The sequence below is a fragment of the Doryrhamphus excisus genome, chromosome 1, assembly GCF_030265055.1.
Source record: "Doryrhamphus excisus isolate RoL2022-K1 chromosome 1, RoL_Dexc_1.0, whole genome shotgun sequence".
Taxonomy (NCBI): domain Eukaryota; kingdom Metazoa; phylum Chordata; class Actinopteri; order Syngnathiformes; family Syngnathidae; genus Doryrhamphus; species Doryrhamphus excisus.
Window position 1 is genome coordinate 22,114,222 of NC_080466.1, and position 16,194 is coordinate 22,130,415.

The following is a 16,194-nucleotide window of genomic DNA, read 5'->3' on the forward strand; positions in this document are numbered from 1 at the left end:
CACCTGAATGACTCTCAGACCACGAGAAACCAAATTCTCTGGTCTGATGAGACAAAGATTGAACTCTTTGGTGTGAATGCCAGGCGCCATGTTTGGAGGAAACCAGGCACTGCTCATCACCAGGCCAATACCATCCCTACAGTGAAGCATGGTGGTGGCAGCATCATGCTGTGGGGATGTTTTTCAGCAGCAGGAACTGGCAGACTAGTCAGGATAGAAGGAAAAATGAATGCAGCAATATATAGAGATATCCTGGATGAAAACCTGCTCCAGAGCGCTCTCGTCCTGCTAAAAAATGAACCTTCGCCCCAGCCTGAGGTCAACGACCCGAAGCACACAGCCAAGATCTCAAAAGATTGGCTTCAGAACCACTCCGTGAATGTCCTGGAGTGGCCCAGCCAGAGTCCAGACTTGAATCCGACGTCTCCCATCCAACCTGATGGAGCTTGAGACTTATTGCAAAGAAGAATGGGCAAAACTGCCTAAAGATAGGTGTGCTAAACTTGTGGGATCATATTCAAAAAGACTTGAGGCTGTAATTGCTGCCAAAGGTGGATCAACAAAGTATTAAGCAAAGGCTGTGAATACTTATGTAAATGTGATTTTTTTGTTTTCTATTTTTAATAAATTCAAAACATGTCAAAAAAACATTTTTTCACATTGTCATAATGGAGTATTTTGTGTAGAATTTCGAGGTAAGAGATTAATTTAATACAGTTTGGAATGAGGCTGTAACATGACAAAATGTAGAAAAAGTGAAGCGCTGTGAATACTTTCCGGATGCACTGTAGATTGTAAAATACCGCGGTGTAAACAATTATGTTGTTGTAAAAATGTGTACAGCTATACAAGAAACAAGCAAATGTATAAGAAAAAACAGTAGGTTGTAGCTTCTGTACAAGTTAGATTTACAACGTACCGGCGACAATTAGTGGTCAATACTCAAATACACAATTCATATATTGTGATTGAATACCAAGACAACTAATTATGTAGGGAATATCGCTGGTATGGCAGATAGAATAAGGCCTTTTTATTCCAGCTGTCAGTTAGAACTGACATGGCTGCGATCTGGTCAATCTTGATCAGACCTTTACATAAATATTAATTTTTGTTGACAGTACTTATACATCGAATATTTTCATAGTTAGAGCATAGAAAATCTGTTCAAATACAGGTTTTAACAGAGCCCTCTAGACATAAAATAACACCCCTATAACTTTTAACCTACTTTTTAAATGAATATGTTTCATTACAGTGCATTGAACATGAATCATCCAGAATGATTCAAGCTCTACAGGTAATCAACAAAATGTGGACTTTGTTCTTCCACATGTGAGGCTGTCCTCACGTCTGGCTCAAAGTTCAAGTCATGTAGTTGTCATTCGTGCCCCCCCCCTTCATCAGCCTCTTTCTGACGAGGTTCATTTGCACTGAACCGCCTGAGCTGCAGGATGAGACGCTGGGCCAGAATCGCGCCCCTCCTGCTCTTGCTCTTCTACAGCTCTGTGGCTCAAGAACCCGATGAAAGGGCGGCATCGCCTCCACCCGAGGCATCCAATGGTGTGGAGGAAGAGAACACAGACTGGGGCCTAAACTCTCTGAGAGGAAGCTTCGAGGCAGTCAGCGGCTACTTTGACTCAATGCTGGAGTTCATGGGCGGACGGGATGGACTCTGCCAATACCGCTGTCGATATGGTAATTTAGATGCAATTCAGCAAGTAACCTTTCCATGTTCAGTCGTGTTTTTAAAGACTATGATACTAACAGGCTTTCCAAGAGGCTGATATTGTGTTGTTATCATCTGGACTGTGGCCTCAAACCTGATAGGACGGGAATTTTAGATAGCTCAGCTTACATGCTTGTCCGTATCTATGGATGATCATGGAATGTACTGCTGATCGAAGGAATTCACAAAACAACATGCAAATGAAATCCATAGCAGGATGAGCCACACTTGCCTACAATCACCCCAATTGTGTATCAGTTACCAATATCTGCTCTAATTGCGCAACATTTTGGTCAGGTAACGCTCCTCTTCCACGTCCTGGGTACCAGATGCCAGAACCTGATGGGTGCAGCTCCTACTTCTTTGGTCTTCCTGTTCCGGAGGGGGTATGCACTTCACAACGTTTAAGAATGAAGAATCCATTTCATGTATTGCTAAAGGTAGAAAATGAGATGAATCTACTGTACATTCCTAGCGCTGGTTGGCTTGTCGTGGTTGGGGCAACCAGGCTAACATAAAAAACAAGAACTGATTATGTGTAGTCCATCTCAGTACTGCATGAACTGACTGACTCATTACTCGAGTAATCTTTGGCAGGTTTTCTTTCATAGTCAGTCAGTAGACTGTAGTCTTTAGACATTTTCTTTTGTGGTCAGACTCCAGACAATATTTAGTTTTTGTCTGTTTAGATTCAGCGGACTATAGATTGTGTTTTGTTTCCTGTAGTCAGACTATCAATGGTTTGGTTTCCCATAGACAGACTATCAATGGTTTGGTTTCCCATAGACAGACTATCGATGGTTTGGTTTCCCATAGTCAGACTATCGATGGTTTGGTTTCCCATAGACAGGCTATAGACCTACAGTGTGTTTCCCATAGTCAGACTATCGATGGTTTGGTTTCCCATAGTCAGACTATCGATGGTTTGGTTTCCCATAGTCAGACTATCGATGGTTTGGTTTCCCATAGTCAGACTATCGATGGTTTGTTTTCCCATAGTCAGACTATCGATGGTTTGTTTTCCCATAGACAGACTATCGATGGTTTGGTTTCCCATAGACAGACTATCGATGGTTTGGTTTCCCATAGACAGACTATCGATGGTTTGGTTTCCCATAGACAGACTATCGATGGTTTGGTTTCCCATAGACAGATTATAGACCTACGGTATGTTTCATATAGACAGGCTATAGACCTACAGTGTGTTTCATATAGTCAGACTATCAGTGGTTTGGTTTCCCATAGACAGACTATAGATTTACAGTATGTTTCATTGGCCAAAGGACACGCTAAATCTGTGTGCGTTAAATCATCGCAAAGTCATCGTGCACACGTTGGCTTATGACGCAATTCCACATTTTGTTTCATACAGACTAAAGCCTGTCAATAGATTTGTTTATAGTCCATATAGTCAGACTTAGACTGTTTTGTTTCATATAACCAGCTTATAGATTGTTTCACAGACTATACACTGTTTGGCTTCGTATAGTCTGACTATACAGTAGGTTGTTTTTTCATAGTCAAAATATAGACTGGGCGGCAGACTAGTGGTTAGCGTGCAGGCCACACAGCTAGGAGACCTGGGTTCGATTCGATTGCATGTTCTTTCTCGTGCGTGGGTTTCCTCCAGGTACCCCGGTTTCCTCCCACATTCCAAAAACATGCTAGGTTAATTGGCGACTGCGGTGTGAACGCCTCTCGCCCAAAGACACCTGGGATAGGCTCCAGACCACTGTTTCATATCGTCAATTTGCTACCTTCATTTTTGCCATTGGAAAGGTAAAAGTCAAAAGTTGAAGAAACAGGAAATGTAGTCCCACGTTTATTTTCCACTTTAAACAAAACTCCAGACATTTGGGCCTTGTAATTGAAATGGTATTTTGTGGCATCAAACAAAATAAGGGAATGAGCACTGTATGTTGTACTTCAGATGGACATGGGGATCCCCGCCATGACCAAGTGTTGCAACCAGCTGGATATATGTTACGACACCTGCGGTTCTAACAAGTACCGCTGTGACTCCAAGTTCCGCTGGTGCCTCCACAGCATCTGCTCAGACCTCAAGAAGAGCCTGGGCTTTGTGTCCAAAGTAGAAGGTTGGTATTACTACACAGTCTGCAATCCCACATCGACAGTGAGGTAACCTATTCCATTCTCTCGCCAGCATGTGAAACAGTGGCAGACACTTTGTTCAACACGGTGTGGACTCTAGGCTGCAGACCCTACATGAACAGCCAGAGAGCATCATGCTACTGTCAAGGGGAAGAGAAGGATGAACTCTAAACTCAACTGCATTCCTATTTATATCACAGTAGAGGTCCGGTGTTCATATTTATGGTCGTGTTTTATTTGAGGATTTGATCAGGTTCCATCCAAAGCGTTTGTTTTTGCTCTTTCCAACATGATGCAATGATCTTAGAAGCCCTTCAATTGTCATTTTGGGAGTGGGGTTGTACATGATTACACATCGTATTAGTGGAATTTGATTAGCCTAGGATACAGGCCATTCCAGTAGCCTATCAGGGTTTATTATGGATCTAACAGACACAATTGTCTCTGATTTTTTAAGGTTATTACAATTCTTAATTGAAGTAGCCTTTGGATATTTACAAATGCCGTGTAAAGCGAGGAGGATTGACTTTAAATAAAATCATTTGGTACATGTTGCTAGAGGATGCTTCTTGCCACTTGTGAAGGCACTAATATGCATTAACATATGACTCGATTAAGCGGTAGTAGAAAGTAGAAATTGGGGCACAGAGTAGAGCCGCTGCTCCTTCACATCGAGAGGAGCCAGTTGAGGCGGGTCGGGCATCTGGTCCGGGTGCCTCCCTGGGGAGGTGTTCCAGGCATGCTCAGACAGAGGACACACTGAGGGGATTATGTCTCACAGCTGGGCTGGGAAGGACTTGGGTGTCCTCCTGGTGGAACTGGAAGAGGTGGCCGAGGACTGGGAAGTCTGGGCTTCCCGACTAGGAATGTTGCCCCTGCGACCCGTACCCTGATAAGCGGAGGAGGATGGATGGAGAATGATATCCTAAAAATGAGTTCGGGCGACAACCGCCCTACGTTCTGAGCCATGAGAATGTTGCCTGGAATGTTAAATGTACAATTTCCACCAATAGGGGGAGACAGATGAGAAAAATGAATGATGGAAATGTTGTTGTTTTTTTTTTTTAGAAAAGCCCTGATGGACTGACGTAATTGAGTCCAAATTTGGAAAATCATTTTAATGTGTAAATATCACATTCACCAATCAGGATTCAAAGTCCTCATACATCACACATTTCTAATTATAAAATGTTAAAAATACTTCAAATGATTGGCAAGTTTTACCATATACACAACAACTCCTTAATGACAAATTTCATTCATATTTTTACAGTCATATATCACAATGTTTATGACATTGAACTGTGTCTCCTCGTGTTTGCAGCCGTGAAGCAGGAGCTAATCATCAATTCATCAATCTCACACAATGGCCAACCCTTAATCGGCTGATGATCATGCCCATCCCTGATTCAAACGGAACAGTAGGTAGCAAGCTACTTACTTGTGTGTCAGGATTTTGCCTTGGTGTGAGACTTGTTCTTCTGGTTAAATGCTTCCAACTAAAAGAAAATGCACACAAACAATCAATGGACATACATTTTATTAAGTACATCCTGCAGGCTACAATAGCTTGTAAGTATTTGGTGCATCACCAAATGGCTAACGTGCGTAGACTACAGTCTGTAATGTCACGTGATGATACAAGCTGTCTGCTACATCCTGAATTATTTTTCATTGCTGGATTAAATGTCAATGACATCTACAATTGTGATATATACTTGGGTGGAATCAATTCAAACGGACTGTTTTGGAAAGCCAAGGAAATCCAGCTGGAATCGGTGCAGATTCTGGAAGACCTAAAAAGCTTTCGGCATGGGTTATTGTGTGGAGCTGCTCTTTAGGAGTCCACAATTCAAGACATTCATTCATTCATTCATTTTCTACCGCTTATCCTCATGAGGGTCGCGGGGGTGCTATAGCCTATCCCAGCTGTTTTCGGGTGAGAAGCGGGGTCCACCCTGGACTGGTGGCCAGCCAATCACAGGGCACATATAGACAAACAACCATTCACACTCACATTCATACCTATGGACAATGTGGAGTGGCCAATTAACCTAGCATGTTTTGAAATGGGGGAGGAAACCGGAGTACCCGGAGAAAACCCACACATGCGCGGGGAGAACATGCAAACCCCAAAGAACCCCTGACATCACTTCCTACCCACTCAGCTACCTTGGAACCAAAACACATTTATAGCAACGAGTCTTATTTCCTCTTATTATGTCTACCATGTTGGGTAATAGAAGTGTGACAATAGGCTTGTTATTTCATGTATATAGGGCTCTGATTATGTTCAAAACCGTATTTTAAAAGACCGTACACAGGTTTTCTGTGTCTAACTAAAAAAATTCAATTACAAATAAGGAAACCAATAAGGAACCAATTACCGTACTGAAACATTAGAATTGGAATGTGTAATGAAAAGAGCAGAATGAGCACATTTTACCAACCTTTTTTCTCAGGTTCGCCTTAATTTCCTCATCTGTAAGTAGTCGTTTTCCCTCTTTTGACAGCTCGACTTCTGGGCATTTCTGCCCATGCGTAGGCTCCACTGTCTTCGGAGGCTCACTTCTCCGTTTCATTTCGATGATATTTGTACTGGCCTTTGGAGCCCACAGAGACGACACATTTGTCGCCGGTTTAATTTCGGTATTTGTACTGGCCTTTGGAGCCTGCAGGGACAACACGCCTTGCCGTTTTGCCTTCCATCTGAGCCATTTCTCTCTCTCAGCTTGCCTTTTCTGGATACTCTTCTTTTTCCACCTTTTCGTAGCAGGCTGCTGTTTGGCAACCGGCTTTAGGAACCGCGGCAGGCCAGTATTTGGGCCAAACTGACATTCACTCAAAGACAGGTCTGGATTAATCAAGAATACATCTGGAAGGGAATGGTGGTCCTGGTATCTTAATCTAGGGTCTACGGAAACAGCAGTGGGGTCAAAGTGGTAGGGGCCCGATGAGTAAGGAGAACTGACGGGGTAATTTAAAGTGCAACTGGCACCCTGAGCGGGCGTCCAGCCACAAATCATGTCCCCGTTGAAAGGAGCATTGCATTGTGGATACTGAGGCACACTGTAACCAGGAAAAGTATCACCATCTGGATGGGAATGGGGGTGAGGGGGTTTGACCAAGGCCATCCTGTCTTCATTGTTGCCAGCAAAGCGTGTCTGTGCTTCTGCGCCATCTTGGTTGAGAGCAGATTCACTGCACTCAGAAAAAGACTTTTCCTTGCGGCGATCCATAGAGTTTCTGCTGTTGGAGCTCCATCCGCCGGAGGGACTGCGACTCCGGCTCCGAGAAGATGACTTCCTGCTGGTTTCACAGGAGCCACTTGAGGCCACCTGCCTGCTCTCGTTCCTTCTCCCATACAGCCTCTCTTGAGTCCGGTCTGTTAGTTGGCTCATCTCTTCCTCTTCCAGGCTCAAGCCCAGAGTGTTGAGGATGTTCTGGAGCTGTTCACACCTCTCATCAACCTCTGCTACTTTTTTCTTCTCTACTGTTGGAGGAGATGTGGATCCAAATCTCTCTTTTCTGTCTTTTCTGTGCTTGTCATCAGAGAGAGGGCATCTCTGGCCTGGGTAGTGCTGGCAAGTGGACTGCTCCGTCCTCTCTGGTGGCAACGTTCCACTCTTGCCGATGGGCGTACCCAGAACCTCCTTGACACCACAGGGCTGAATGTTGAAGGGTTGGTGTTTTAAATGAAAATCTTCGCTGTCATCGTTGACGATCCTATTGAGCAGGTCAAGGTCGACTCCTTTGTTGAGCAAGCTGAGGAAGCGCTCAAAGCCTTTGTTTGCGGCGCTCTCCTCTCGGGCTGCAGAAGTAACACTTTGACGGGGAGGGGATGGTGGAACAGGCGGTGTGGCGGCCGTGTGATTAGACACCTGGCAGAAGATCAAAACGAAAGATGGGTAACTCCATCAAACCTGCAATCACTTTTCCACACAAAGCCCTTTATAGTAAAAAACGTTTCATCTAAAAAGTGTTCAGTTATGTTGCCATTGACTAATATTTATCTGAAACATTTATGTACTGAAAAGAAATACTAAAAATGTGTTGTATGATGTTGACAAAAGTACTAACCGGGTTCTTTTTTTTTTTTTGTTTTTTGTCCCGTCCAGCCATTGGGGCAGATAGTATTGTTGATCTAAATGCCCTTACATGCTAAACAGATTTGCTCTGTGTCAGGAAAGGTGTTGGCTACAACTTCCCTGTACCATGAAATTTTATTTGCCGTTATTTGATGTTTTTGTTATGCCATTTGGAGCGACCGGACCGGAGCAAGAAGAAGAACAAAAAAGAAGAAGAGAAAGGTGGGGTGGGGGGTTCTAACCGGGTTCTTTGATGGAGTTTTACTGGGATGATCACTTCGATGCCGCCTCATTAGAGCTTTCACTCTCAGCTTCAGGAAGTGATGATCTTCCAGCGGCACCCACTCTTTGCTGTGACTGGGCGTCATCTTGAACATCTTGCACTAGAGGCAAATGGAAATCTGAACATGAATCATCACAAGAAATGTAAACAGCTGATAAATAGGTAGGCCATTGTTTGCTTCTTACCTTTGACAGGAAGCTGGGAGAATGTTGCCACTGCAAAATTGTAGTTACCCTGTCCTTAAGAGGTGCACTCATACAGTCCAGTGATGGTAGTTCCGTATCAATCTGTTCAATTTTCATCTGAGCAATGGCAGTTTTCTTTTGCAGGATCTGAACTTCTGTGTGTCGAAGCATACTCCTTTTTCTGGCCAGCTCTGCATTATTATCATCATCATTTTCCAGAGGTTCCCCAGAATGTGCATCCTGGCTGGAAAAACTGCGTGGATCGTTCACTCTCTGGTAATCTGGATTCACATTCCTCTGTTGGTAGTGTGCAAAATCTTCCCAATCAGGCCGATCCATTCTTTAGCCAAACCCCCGTCCTAAGAAGTGGGACTACAGATGAGCCGTGACAATAAAGCACGTTAACATGCAAAATGTCCCCCGTACTTACCTTCGTTAAGTACTAGCGATATCTGTGCACACCCCCACCGTGCTACGTTGAACCCGACATTTTCAGGCCGACTGTTCTCCTTTCAGAGAGCAACGACTCGACGCTGCAGCCAATACAACTGTATCGCAAATAAACGAACAGTACAGCAAAAAGTACAGCGGGTACGAGTATCCAGCCAAGGTAAAGCTCGATTAGCTTACTTGGTAGCAAACACGTTATATCTAACCGTGAACGCACGTCAGACGTCCTGGTTCGTATTCCGGAAAGAAAATGTTTCTGAAAAAATACCAAATGGAATTAAATTAAATTGAAAAATGTGAAATGGGAACTTTGCATTGGCAAAAAATCGGGGTCGAGGAAAATAGCTTGATACAGTGTATGGTTACAACCAACAAAAGACTTCTATGACGGTCCATTTGGAGGGTTACTACTTCACAGCGCCCCTACTGGGCGGAGGAGAAAATGGCATCTGCCTTTGTATTTATATGCGTAGTTCTTTTCACTGCAGATGACCTGTTAAAGCCAAAATAAACGCTGGTATGTCTATTTCCGCTGCACGGCGGGTGTAGAGGTGTACCCCACCTCTAGCACAAAGACAGCTGGGATAGGCTTAGAAGATGGATGTCTATTTCCACTCAAAAACACATTAATCCACTTACCCATAATGACAGATGTGACTCAACCAAACTAAAGCACAACAAAAGTTGGTCCGTGTTTTTCCATCTCAAATCCATCCATCTATCCATTTCTATACCGCTTATCGTCACTAGGGTTGTATTCGGGCAAGAGGTGGGGTACACCCCGGACTGGTGGCCAGCCAATCACAGGGCACATATAGACAAACAACCATTCATACTGACATTCATACCTATGGACAATTTGGAGTGGCCAATTAACCTAGCATCCACTCGCCACACATATACTAAATATATACTAAATGTTCATACATTTATCGTTATGTCCTTTACATGAAGTCAAACCAACTCACAAATAAACTCACTACACTGCATGAACAAGCTTGTGATACTGTCATATGATGTCTGGCTTATGATCTCTATGTATCTTTCAACATTAAAGAAGAAATAATGAACTTTGTTGTCATTTTCTGTATTGGACTCCATTTAGTGAAATGTCATTTACTTCCTGTATGCGTTTAAACCACTGTAATGAATAAAAAGCCACAAACAAAAAGAGCACCCCGACATAGAAAACGGTGTGGGGAAATGCAGGCAAATTAATGCGCTGATTTTTTTGCTAAATGTTAAGGGGTGGGGAGGGGGGGCATGTTGCCATAAAGACAATTTCAAACCATTTACTTTCAGAAAATGTATAACATACATATTATTTACAGCAGTTTTCTGTGTGCTTTTATATATTAAAAAAAAAACAGTGTCCAAAATAGTGTCGATATCATAATGTATCACATTCAATACGTTTACATGAAGTCCAACAGTTGGATGTTCTGACCTGGGAGGTAAAAGGCCATGTTAGCAGTGTAATCCATTGTCAAACTGGGACATGAAACTTTTAGGCACCATGATAGAAGAGTGGAAAATTAAATGTGGAAATAACTACATCAATTTTTATGTAAATGCATATCTATTTCCTTCACAATCCATGAAAGCAGACCTGCTACCTTTGTGTTTTGGGAAAAACAACATCTTCGCACCCAACAGCTTTGACTTTGGAAACCAGTGATCAACACGTTTGCTTCTTTTCATTTACGTTGCATGCCTAACTGCCAACTGCTTGTGTTTAGCTTAAATTGATTTGGTCGTCTAGGGCCAATTTCGATTAATCGACACATCAAGCTTCAGACGATTTGACTCGGAAAATAATCGTCCTAACCCGATGCCTGAAGTCAGACAGAACATGACCTAGTCAAGGTGCTTTGCAGATATGTTTGAAGTGCATGTAACCGTAGCTAATGTCAAGTATCATTTCAGTGTTTTACATATACATGTATTATACATATACTGTGTGTGTACATATACACACACATACATACACTACCGCTCAAAAGTTTGGGATCACTTGCAAATTTCCAAAGAAAAACACATTTTCATGCATTTCACAACAAATTTTATCCATTTCACAAACAATGAAAATGAATCAGATGATTTTCAAAGAAGATGTACATTTTTGCACAAAGGCCTACTATCAACAACTGTCAGTCCTCTGCATCAATCACCTGGTATGGCTGCCAATCCAAGTTCATCATTTTATAAGGCTAATAGATGATTAGAAAAGCCATCTAAAAATCTAAACTAAAAACTAAAATCTCTTACCATGCTGTTAACTACTCCCTACAGAGAGCAGCACAAACTGGGTCTAACAAGGACAGAAAAACGATTGCACAACTGTGCAAGAAGACAAATATCTGAGTGTGCAGTTTAAGACAAAGATGCCTCACAGGTCGTCACCTGGAAGCTGCACTGAAGAGTACCCGTCAAACACCAGGGTCAGTATCACCAGTGAAGCGGCCACTTCAGGATGCTGGACTTCATGGCAGGATTGCCAAGAGAAGGCCAGATCTTAGACTGGCCCAAAAAATGTCCAAGTGATCCCAAACTTTCGAGCGGTAGTGTATATATACATACATATATACACAGTGTGTATTTTTTAGTCAGTGACACATTCATTTGTATATGAAGTTCCACAGCATCCAATTTTAGCATTCTTTATCAAGACTTTTTTGTTGGAATTACCTGCAAACAACGAGGCCTTGACTGCCTTTTGGACTTGGGTGGCGTGTTAACAGGCAGAACTTGAAAATGTGGCAGGTGTACATGCAGCGGCTGAATGTTGTTCATATGAGCAAAGGGCAAAGTGTAAGGAGGGGGGTAAGTGTAAGGCAAGAAAGGAGGTCGACACGTGAGAGGGGACAGGGGAGGTTGTAAAGGCAAAGAGACTCGAGGAGGCAGTAGAGGCCTCAACCCCGTGTTGGGAACATTGGGAGGTGGGTACCGCATTGCGGGGTAATTCACTGGAGGACAGCCTGGCCTTGGTGGCAGACTGGCTGTGATATTTGAGGAATTCCGTTCTAGGATTTCATATTTCTGGTCATCTGGTAAAGACCCAGAGCTTGTACGGACCTGGGCTTCATCCACCTTTGGATCACTCTGAGCGCTGTACGAGTCCCTGTTCGAGGAGTGGTTCCTCCACGACGGGTTACAACTAGATCGTCTTGACGAGGATGATGATGATGATGATGAAGACCGGCTGCGACGTCTTGGAGAATAGGCTGGCCTTGTGACCCTTTGTCTGCTTCCTTGACTCTGGTAGCTCCAGTCGCTATTCTTCTTCCCGTACAAGCGCTCCTGGATCCGATGCGACATTTGACCAAGTTCCTCAAATCCCAAATCCATCCCAATGGCCTGCAAAACGTCCCGCATTTGCTTGTGCTCATCATGTGTGAGTGCTTTTCTCTCCAACGCGGGAGGCGACCTACTGCTGTTGTAGTCCTGTCCTCCATCATGCCTCCGCGCTACGTCACGAGACAGAGAGCTTTCCTGTGGGCTGCAGGACCTGAGACGCCGCTGCGGAGAAGGTGGCATGTAGCATTTTTCTCTTGCCACGTCTCCTTTCCAGCTCTTTATGTTTAGCTGTGCTCCCTGCTCTCGGTCTGGAAAACATGGATGCCGGACTACATTCTGAAAAGATGCTGAGGACTGTGGTTGAGCGGGGCCTCGTGCAGGGCCCCGTGTAACAATCTTGCTGAGCATGTCCACATCCACGCCTTTATTGAGCACATCAAGGAAACGTTGGAAACCGTTGGTCAGCTTCTCCTCCTTGGGTGCGTCCTCACAAGGCTTGGTCTCACGCTCAAAAGACTGATGGAAAATGGACAGAGGCAAGCAGTTCATGCTACTTTTACCAGCACTTGATTGGACATGCGCTTTACACTCCAACACCTCACCTGGACGACTTACACAATCTAACACCCAGGCAGTGCAAATGCTATCAGTCAAAATTGAAGTTACTTTAAATATATAAATAATAAAGATGTAGTTTAGGGGGAAGCTGCACAGCGGTCGAGTGGTTAGCGCACAGACCTCACAGCTAGGAGACCTGAGTTCAATTCCACCATGAGCCATCTCTGTGTGGAGTTTGCATGTTCCTCCCCCATTCCAAAAACATACTAGGTTAATTGGCCACTCCAAATTGGCCATAGGTGTGGAATGGTTGTTTGTCTATATGTGCCCTGTGATTGGCTGGCGAATCTTCCCGATCTCCTGACTGTGTGGCCTACATGCTAACCACTCAACCATCATGCGGCCTCTAATTACCAATAATAATTCTTATTATTGACTATTTAAGACATAAATATGACTGGTGCGTGTTGCTATTAAAGGGATGCTTCAAATATTTTGAAATGAAGTTGTATGACCTCCCATCAACGGCGACAACCCCCTCCGCCTTATTAACACAAATTAGGTCTGTTTTTGAATCAAAATAAGCCATTCATAACAAAAGCAAAGATATTGTTTGTAAAACTGTGTGCTTAGCAGCAGCCGTTGCCACGGTAGTCAGAATGGCACAATCTTGATCACATGGCATTTTTAGAGGATTCGACTGCAACACACTCCGACGAATAGAATCGTGTAATAGTCCATGATTCTGAGACACCCCTTGTTATTTGCAATTTTTATTTGGGATTAATGTGCCTGTTGTGAGATCATTCAAACCTGCAAATAAAAGATGGTTGTTATTTGTGTAGTGTGGTCTGGTTCTTGTGTGTCTCACCCAACATTACAGTAACATTAGCGACACCTAGTGACCAGTGTAGAACACTACATACCACAACTTATCTGAGTGAGTCTTCTGAATGCCTTTATCTTACTTTGTTTAGTCAGTTTCATACTTGAAAATGTTTAACTTGGGCATAGTATTTGTTAAGTTAGCTTTTAACCAACAGGCCATATTCAAGCATAAAACCACATTTATGAATTTACTTTTGAAAAAGTGACGTTGTTTCATCTTTACGTGCAAGTTACACCCACCTGTTTCATAGATCCATCAAACAAGTTTCTTGCTGGAGTCTGAAGATGATCTTTCAGACAGCTGTTTTTCCTTTCTCTGGATTTGGCATCTCTCTATACATGTGGAAAATTATAATTTTTTGCACAATTGTAACATAATTCACATTACAAAGCACGGCCAACTTGTGATGTAAGCGCTTTACCTTTGAAGAATCATCTTGTGGACATGGTCTGGTCTCAGGTGAGTAACGGTGGTTGCTTCCTTGACCGTGTCTATCTTGTCGTCTGCGTGTGGAATCGTCCGGATGTTGGAGCCTGAAAGTTGATTCTTCTGTTCTATGCCAGTTTCTGGACTCTTGTGCATCCTTTCTGTATCTGACATCCTCCTGTGGTGATCTGGGTTTCAAGTCTTTAGGTTCGTGCACATGGGAAAAGTTGTCCAGTGACTGTGTGTACTTTTTGCCACCAGGTCTATATCTGTTGTCATCGTGGCTGTCGTCTGTAAATCGTCCCCTTTTCCTTTCACTCCAGTCAGGGGCAGACTGCAGTCTCCTCTTGGGACTCTTCCTAGCCATGTCTCTATCTCTGCCCCTGTCTCTGTCTCTGTCTAGGGACTCTTTAGTGTACAGCCTTTGCGGCGAGTCACTGTAGTTTGTACTTCGACTGCTCCTCTGTGCTCTGCCGTGTGTATAGGAATAGGAATACCACGTCTGATGGTCTTGCCATCTGTCGTTGTAGTCGTCCCTGTGTCTTGTGTCTTTGTCTCCGTGGTGCCGCCTTTGACCGCCATAGTCAGGCCTTTCCGAGTGCATCTTCACACATCAAACCCAGCATGTGATTCAATGGTAAACACTGCAAAGAAAGAAGGGTAAAGCGGCATTAAAACTGAAAACCTTTACGACCTTCTAAATTCACATTATTAGAACCTTCTGGACATGAAATAACACCCAATAGTCACCCATACACTTGTTTTGCACAATATAGTTCACATAATAAGAGCTAGTATGACATACATAAGACATAATATACATAGACTCACACATTTGCATTGGGAGAGTTCCTTGTTCTTTAGGTACTTCCTATTCTGTAAAGTAATTCCTGTGGTGTCTGTCTCATCATGGCAACAACTAGTGACCAGTTTAGAGTATTACCGGGTCTTTGAAGGCATCATCTGAATGTTATAGGTATTTTAGTTCAGTTTGATTTTCATTTTATGATTGAAAATGCTTAATATGAGGCAAAAAATATCTAATTTGCTTAAATATGCATATCTCTTTGATAAATAATACGTCATATTCGACCACGAAACTGCTATAATTCATTGTTTTTGAAAACCGCGAAGAGCGTGAAGTCGCGGAATTTGAAGCGGCGAGGGATAGGATTGCTGTACTAAGACTACTACTACTACTACTACTACTACTACTACTTAAGACTGTGACTTTATTTTACGTTATGTCATGCTGAATACCTTGTGTTTACAGTGGAAACACCTACTGATACGGAGAATTGCAGTGGATTACTTTAGGTACATCTAATGTAGGGGCGTCCAAGGCTTTGTAGTCTGTAGGTCAATATATGCTAAGCTAAATATATGCTAACTCAATTAAACTACACATTGTAGCCTCGCCAGCTGCAGGTACCAAAGCAAATTAGTGTCATATCTGATCATATTTATCTTTGACGATGGGTTATTTTTAACATGTTCAAAAAAAAAAACATTTGCGGGTCTAATTCAGTTCCCGCGACAAACATTATTTGGTTCAAAAGAATTAGTTTGAGACCAAACTCGCAACTCGGTTATGACTGTCGTGTCCATCAAAAACAGCCTGGTAGCATTGAAAGGTGAGATGCTAGTACAAGACGTGACTGAAAGCCGTTAGCCTTGGCTAGCAACACTCAACTCCTAGTCGGGTCAAGTCACGTTATGGTTACCTTTCCAACAGGTGACTACGCTCGGAGACGGAATCTCTTCGGCCGCGGTACTACGGTGTTACTGAACAAATAACTTATTTGCATCCAAAGAGCCAGGTTATCAAGGAAGCACTGAAATACACCCCGGCACGATAGTTTATACTCTGGTCTCCATCAGTCGAAGAGATTCTTGCTGCGTCGCCCCCTGTCGGTCGGAGGGTGAACAGCGTCTGCCCGCCTGCTTGGCGGATTCATATCAAGTACTGGAACACAAAATCGATACAAATGAACAGAAGTGACCAAACTTGATTGTATTAGAGTGTAGCCCGAATTTTAAATTCCGAATCCCTGCTTTAGAATCACCTATTACTATTGATTTTTAATTTAACAAGGAAAATCCAATTGAGATTAAGAATCTACGTAGGGAAAAGATTTGACAGTGGTGATAAAAGAAGAGCTGAAAAAAGGTGCTGT

General features: G+C 43.1%; 3 protein-coding genes across 5 annotated transcripts; 1 reads left to right on the plus strand and 2 right to left on the minus strand.

Moving 5' to 3' along the window:
• Positions 1-1,378: 1,378 nt before the first annotated feature.
• Positions 1,379-4,902, plus strand: LOC131136409 (group XIIB secretory phospholipase A2-like protein). Its single transcript, XM_058083166.1, has 4 exons — positions 1,379-1,698; positions 2,027-2,115; positions 3,660-3,825; positions 3,894-4,902. Exons 1-4 carry the CDS (start codon positions 1,455-1,457, stop codon positions 4,010-4,012), a joined length of 618 nt encoding a protein of 205 aa, XP_057939149.1. The 5' UTR covers positions 1,379-1,454; the 3' UTR covers positions 4,013-4,902.
• On the minus strand, positions 3,516-9,640 carry LOC131136360 (uncharacterized). 3 transcript variants are annotated; one of them, XM_058083157.1, is made up of 6 exons: positions 8,828-9,433; positions 8,398-8,756; positions 8,172-8,312; positions 6,292-7,722; positions 5,283-5,340; positions 3,516-4,730 (listed from the first exon to the last, which is right to left on the minus strand). In XM_058083157.1, the coding sequence occupies exons 2-5, from the start codon at positions 8,734-8,736 to the stop codon at positions 5,290-5,292; spliced, it is 1,962 nt and encodes a 653-aa protein (XP_057939140.1). In that variant the 5' UTR covers positions 8,737-8,756; positions 8,828-9,433; the 3' UTR covers positions 3,516-4,730; positions 5,283-5,289. The 3 variants fall into 3 exon arrangements, with proteins under 3 accessions (XP_057939140.1, XP_057939138.1, XP_057939139.1); XM_058083156.1 differs by lacking the exon at positions 3,516-4,730 and adding an exon at positions 9,487-9,640 and having other exon boundaries at positions 4,781-5,340; positions 8,828-8,945; XM_058083155.1 differs by lacking the exon at positions 3,516-4,730 and having other exon boundaries at positions 4,780-5,340; positions 8,398-8,769; positions 8,828-9,428.
• A 213-nt stretch (positions 9,641-9,853) lies between these two features.
• On the minus strand, positions 9,854-15,917 carry LOC131136396 (zinc finger protein 318-like). Its single transcript, XM_058083158.1, has 4 exons — positions 15,742-15,917; positions 14,013-14,661; positions 13,831-13,923; positions 9,854-12,660 (listed from the first exon to the last, which is right to left on the minus strand). Exons 2-4 carry the CDS (start codon positions 14,619-14,621, stop codon positions 11,512-11,514), a joined length of 1,851 nt encoding a protein of 616 aa, XP_057939141.1. The 5' UTR covers positions 14,622-14,661; positions 15,742-15,917; the 3' UTR covers positions 9,854-11,511.
• Positions 15,918-16,194: the final 277 nt, after the last annotated feature.

Coding starts and splice junctions, on each gene's coding strand:
- LOC131136409 (XM_058083166.1), top strand. CDS start 1,455: ATGAGACGCTGGGCCAGAATCGCGCCCCTCCTGCTCTTGCTCTTCTAC. Junction 2,116..3,659: donor GTCTTCCTGTTCCGGAGGGG/GTATGCACTTCA, acceptor GTTGTACTTCAG/ATGGACATGGGGATCCCCGC. Junction 3,826..3,893: donor CTTTGTGTCCAAAGTAGAAG/GTTGGTATTACT, acceptor TTCTCTCGCCAG/CATGTGAAACAGTGGCAGAC.
- LOC131136360 (XM_058083157.1), bottom strand. CDS start 8,736: ATGGATCGGCCTGATTGGGAAGATTTTGCACACTACCAACAGAGGAAT. Junction 8,313..8,397: donor CTCCCAGCTTCCTGTCAAAG/GTAAGAAGCAAA, acceptor ATTTGCCTCTAG/TGCAAGATGTTCAAGATGAC. Junction 5,341..6,291: donor AGGCGAACCTGAGAAAAAAG/GTTGGTAAAATG, acceptor ATTTTCTTTTAG/TTGGAAGCATTTAACCAGAA.
- LOC131136396 (XM_058083158.1), bottom strand. CDS start 14,621: ATGCACTCGGAAAGGCCTGACTATGGCGGTCAAAGGCGGCACCACGGA. Junction 13,924..14,012: donor CACAAGATGATTCTTCAAAG/GTAAAGCGCTTA, acceptor CCACATGTATAG/AGAGATGCCAAATCCAGAGA. Junction 12,661..13,830: donor TTGATGGATCTATGAAACAG/GTGGGTGTAACT, acceptor ATTTTCCATCAG/TCTTTTGAGCGTGAGACCAA.